This window comes from Lolium rigidum, chromosome 3 (assembly GCF_022539505.1).
Source record: "Lolium rigidum isolate FL_2022 chromosome 3, APGP_CSIRO_Lrig_0.1, whole genome shotgun sequence".
Taxonomy (NCBI): domain Eukaryota; kingdom Viridiplantae; phylum Streptophyta; class Magnoliopsida; order Poales; family Poaceae; genus Lolium; species Lolium rigidum.
Window position 1 is genome coordinate 206,283,877 of NC_061510.1, and position 5,216 is coordinate 206,289,092.

Below are 5,216 nucleotides of genomic sequence, written 5' to 3' on the forward strand. Positions count from 1 at the left end.
GGATGGGCCTATACATATGTAATTTCTTCCCCGTCTATCCTACAGAAAATGAACTGGTTCTTGCGAAATCCATACATTCAAACGGAGCCTTGGCACATTTTCCTCTCTTTTTATATGTGAAGCTTTGTGTTTGGGTAGTCACTTCTAAATTCATATTAACTATGTCCCGTTGGATCACGGACAGGCATGACGCATGGTACAGCTTAACCAGCTCGCGGCCGGCGTGATTAGGTTGGCGTACGTGTGACAAAGGCAAAGCCGTGGCAAAGCTTCGTCCCACTCACATCTGCCGGAGCAGCTAGAACTCAACCGCTACCACAGGACTCATGTACTGGATATCATAAATGTAATCCGGAGCCGGTAGATCAAAGCCGCCAAGTTGAGATCGTTTTCGTCGACATATGCATCCACGTACGTATCCTGTCCAGATTCCAGAGCCCATCGATCTGTGTCGACATATCATGGGTCGCCTTGTTTAGAGCAGGGTTGTCCACGATTGCACCACAAATATTTTGTTGAAGATGCGGATGTGGACACAACTTCCGTACCACAACATAAAGAAGAATACAGTTATTACATGGACAGAAGCGTAGCAACAAAAAGTTAGCACACACAAACAGTTGCAACGTTGTTTGTATGCCATGATTTCACAACTTCACTCATGCCTCAACCAAACAGTATGATATATCAACACAAGGAAAAATCCCAACGGCAGTCAATTGCAAACCACTTTGATTTAAATCCCGAGTTTTTCAGACAAAGATATACTTCGTTTATTGAGTATCCTACTAAGGGCGGCATGCATCGATACCTACTTTAGCACATTACATTCAGCAGAATTTCAGGCTGTTGGAACAACTAGCTCATGCAAGTGTAGCATTTTGAGAAGATACAAAAATGCTGTCACAGCTACTTTCTTTCACCAGTTCAGCGCAAAGTTGCGGCCTGGGAGCTTAGGGGAGCAAAGCACATTTGAAACAAAGCAGTGTGTGGGATCTAAAGCCCTGCTTCCTAGCGGCTGATGGGGGTGTGCATCCGCTCGACGATTCTGTTGATGGCGTCTCGAGTCATCACAATGGTGTCATGCTGCAGGATGCTGTACACATTGAGGCCCTGCATTCAAAGATGTAAATAAACATCAGCACGATCTGCTTGGGTCCAAAAGTTTTGGCAGCAAAACTACAACATGAATATCTTCATTGTTCCGCATTCAGCTGCTGAGATTCTGAGCCACTTACAATGGATGGGATGACATTCACATAGTGAAGATTTTGAGTTGCTAGCTTCAACTTCTTATCAATGTCGCCTCCATCCACCAACAAGACCTTCTTCGTATCGTCCATCTGCTTTATGTACTGCACAATGTTTTTCGTCTTGTGGCTAGGGACTTCCAAGTCCTCAAAGATGCAGAGCTATAAGAAAACATGCTCAGGTGAACTTTCGGTGTATACATATTTACTACGAAGAATGGAGTCAAATGGAGAAATATGGACCGACTTTTGTGTGCAGGATAAATATGTAAAGGTTGCTGTCCAACTTAGTGTGCTGGAGAATTTACTGGAGCAGCACCAGAAAAATCTCAATCTCCGAAAGCTTGCATGTTTTACTGTTATATTGCTCAATAAACTTCAATAAGCTTTCACTCTTTCAGGAAGACATGCAAACAATGTCACTTCAATCTGAAATCTAGTAAGCAATAATTTACAACTTAATGTAGAAGAGATTCTTGTAATCTGACTTGATCTTAATACCATTAAGTTGACCATCAAGAAAACGAGGCACTCATAGAAAACCATTCTACAAACACATACTAAGTCAGCAGAATTAGTAAACCACCAATAGTTCTGCTCCATATAGAACTAGTATAAAGTATAGTAGGCAGAACTAGTAAACTGTCGTCTGTACTAAGTTGTTAGCCCGCTTCCTGAACTTCAGGAAGAATCTATAAGGTGTAAATAAAGTATAGTGAAAGGATCTAGAAAGCATAAAAAATAGCAAAACAGTTCCTTGGGCACCTGCCAGTGACATGCTGATCAACAGCTTGTGAAATAGCACAGCAATGTCTGCACATCAATGCTGATCAACAAGCCTGAACTGAACTACCAAACCAGGCTCCATGATTAAATACAAAAAAACATTTTGTAGCACAAATATATATGTAGGCATAGGCAGGAGCTAACTAGAAACAAGATCATCAAGAAGAGACATTGATTTAGTGAGGTAGCAGATACCTTCCCCTCAGCTGTTCGGGCAGACAACGCTATTTTAAGTCCTAGGCGTCGTACTTTCTTTTGCAGCTTGAATGCATGACTTCGTGGTTTAGGGCCATGCATGGTCGCACCACCTCGAAACTGTTTCAGTTTGAATATTAGTTTAGTTGGAGCCTGAACAAGAAAAGATATCTAACATTATACGAATGATGTACTGTTAAGATAGCGTGGTATAACCTGACAACCACGCAGCGTTCCATGGCGTGCTCTTCCAGTTCCTTTTTGCTTGTAAGGCTTTCTTCCCGTGCCACTCACTTCACTGATAGTTTTAGTTGAGTGTGTCCCCTGTGAAAGACAGCTAGTGCAATTATCAAAGGTGCCACAAAAACATTCTAGAAAGTTACATACAACTTAAATATCTGAGCTGAAGGAAGTAACTGATGTTACACTAACACATTATACAATAGATCACATGACTTGGGAGGCTTGAAAGCTGTAGACAATCAAAAGAAGAGAAAAGATCATAGTGTGTACCTGTTGCCTTTTAGCAAGTTGCCACCTTACTACTCTGTGAACAATATCCTTCCTAATTGGAACATCAAAAACATCACCATCCAAAACCATGAATCCCTTGTCCTCATTATGGAAGTTTGTTACTCTACCTACTAGGTCCTCATACTGCCCTGTAACAAAATATTATGATTACTTACAGCTCAGCATAATTTGAAAATCATATAGCTTTCCATTAGCCAATTATGACACAACTGTACTACCTATAGAGTGAAGTCCAATATGGCAAATCTTGTCAAGATTAAATAAAACTATTTTTAATCAATTAAGAATACAGAGTCAACTAAAAGATCTCTATCGACTAAATAAAATATTGCACAGGTCGCTCACAAACAGCATCGTGATAGCAGCAAATGGAAAAGGAATACTAGAAACACACCTAGCTCTCTGTCTGGTGTCCAAACACTCTTGCTAGATAGAAGTTCCGGTGGAATCAGCACTCCATTTGCTGGAGCTAAATGAGTAGAGTACCGATTGAAGTAGACATTTGGCAATATCTGCAGGAAGGAAAGCTATCTCAGAAGGCAGAAATAGAAGCACACGCCATCAAACATGGCAAAGAGACTTATTAACTAAAGAAGTACAGAATGTCATTTTTTTTTACATTACCCATGATTGCTATTTGCATTTGAAACAAATTATGTTCTTGGAGTCCTAGCAAACAAATAACGGTGCATAAATGACAGCGAAATGTCTACAGTATCAGAAATCAAATGCTCCATAAGGTTGAGCACATCATAGATTTGGTATTAGTGCATATATCATCCTATATGACTTTTAGGAGATTAAGCAAGTCAAGTATGGAGAAGATAAGCAACCAAAATAAGACACAACTGGTGCATCTATAAGTGACAAAACATCAATAAAATCTGAATAGTTCCATTTGAAAAAGATCAACTGAATACATCTGTCAGCAAATTGTATTGTGTCGTGAAAATGGCTTTATCTACAGGATACTTATAGTACAACTGGATAATGCGTCACCCCTTGAACTGATTCTATGTGGAACCATGCCATCACGTAATCTTCAGGAGTAGTACTATTAAGACTATTTGTACAGTCAGTATTTTTCCTACTTCCCATTTGTAACTAATAAGTACTCAACAGGAGCATAATTATGCACAAGCATGTAAACTGGAATTGAACAAATTTTGAATATGTGAATAAGTTTAGAACTGGAGAAGTCAGTTCATACATAAAAACAGGATCACAGACCACATAATATAATTGTCGACGAACCAAATCACAGAAAGCACATACTGAGTTACGTTACACTATCTGGATGGGCAAGAACTGTTGCAAGATCACACTCACACCTAACTTCAATCAAATCAGTAAAAAATGCCCCATTTCCAAACTCGAAGCGACCAAGCATAAACTTTGTACACAATGTAGTACCCGGCCATCCCCACGGGCGTCCGCGCCCGAATCATTAGTTTTCAAACCCCTCGTAAGACGTAAATCCTTCCTATCCAGCTAGCCAAACGAGGTGTCACGTATTCGAACTGGCGGAGCACTTGGCACTTAGCCTGCCGGAGAACCGACGTGAGGCCGTGTGGGGAAATGGGGAGCAGCGGGGTGGCAGAGCCATACCTTGCTGACGAGCGGGGCGTCTCGGCCGAAGGATCCGAGCTGCGGCGTGCAGTCCACGGCGCGGCGCAGGAGCGACGCTGCACGTGCGAGGGCGCGCATCTGCCGGCGGCGGGTGGAGAACACGCGGCGGCGGCCCGGGGAGAGTAGAGACAAGAGAGGGCAGCCGGTTGAGAAGAATCGAGTGGGCCGACGGAAACGGTTCGGACAGGCCACGGGATCGCCTTTGCCACGAGTGATAGGCTGCAGCAATTCACTCATTGCGTCAAATAAGGTGTAACGCCAACGTCTTTTGGGCTTTAAGGCCCGCCCCTTAAGATCTTGTTTGGTGCTAAAGTATTTACGTGTGTTACGACGTGTTTCCCGGAGATTTTTTTTTGTGGTAAAAATACACTACAAACGCAGACGCTCACAATCACCTCCACACACTCATCCCCATGAACACATACCGACACACAGAGTGGTGGAGCTAGAGCGCAAGTAACCGGGGTGCCATGTTGTCGAAGAGGTGAAAAAACTTTATTTCCAGGATGCACATGTGGTAAAAAACTGCCATATAGCAAAGAAAACAAATTCTAGCAGGTATCCTGTGCACCCCCATGGCAACACATGGATTCGCCATGCACACACATCCTACCCTATGAGCACCTCCGAGAGACTGGTTCATGACTTCATCCATCGGATCTTGAGATTGACGAAATCGTCATAGACGTCTCGATGTCGACGAGAACATAGCCTCCCACTGAAGAATATTTCCGCCTTTTGACTCAAGGGGCCGGGTACCTCGCATCTTGATCCCCTTTTGACTCCACGAGTTTTCGGTCCAAAACTTGGTACAATACTTAA

At 42.7% G+C, this 5,216-nt stretch overlaps 1 protein-coding gene across 1 annotated transcript; it reads right to left on the reverse strand.

Moving 5' to 3' along the window:
• Nucleotides 1–714: 714 nt before the first annotated feature.
• On the reverse strand, nt 715–4,472 carry LOC124698873 (50S ribosomal protein L4-like). The gene is made up of 7 exons (XM_047231277.1): nt 4,374–4,472; nt 3,160–3,277; nt 2,745–2,893; nt 2,448–2,555; nt 2,232–2,351; nt 1,239–1,412; nt 715–1,113 (listed from the first exon to the last, which is right to left on the reverse strand). The coding sequence occupies exons 1-7, from the start codon at nt 4,470–4,472 to the stop codon at nt 1,012–1,014; spliced, it is 870 nt and encodes a 289-aa protein (XP_047087233.1). The 3' UTR covers nt 715–1,011.
• Nucleotides 4,473–5,216: the final 744 nt, after the last annotated feature.

What these genes read in the sequence shown, in the direction of transcription:
- LOC124698873 (XM_047231277.1), bottom strand. Translation starts at nt 4,472, where the DNA reads ATGCGCGCCCTCGCACGTGCAGCGTCGCTCCTGCGCCGCGCCGTGGAC. An exon ending in ACGCCCCGCTCGTCAGCAAG is followed by an intron (nt 3,278 to 4,373) that starts GTATGGCTCTGC and finishes TCCTTCCTGCAG; the next exon opens with ATATTGCCAAATGTCTACTT. An exon ending in CCCGAACAGCTGAGGGGAAG is followed by an intron (nt 1,413 to 2,231) that starts GTATCTGCTACC and finishes GTTTTCTTATAG; the next exon opens with CTCTGCATCTTTGAGGACTT.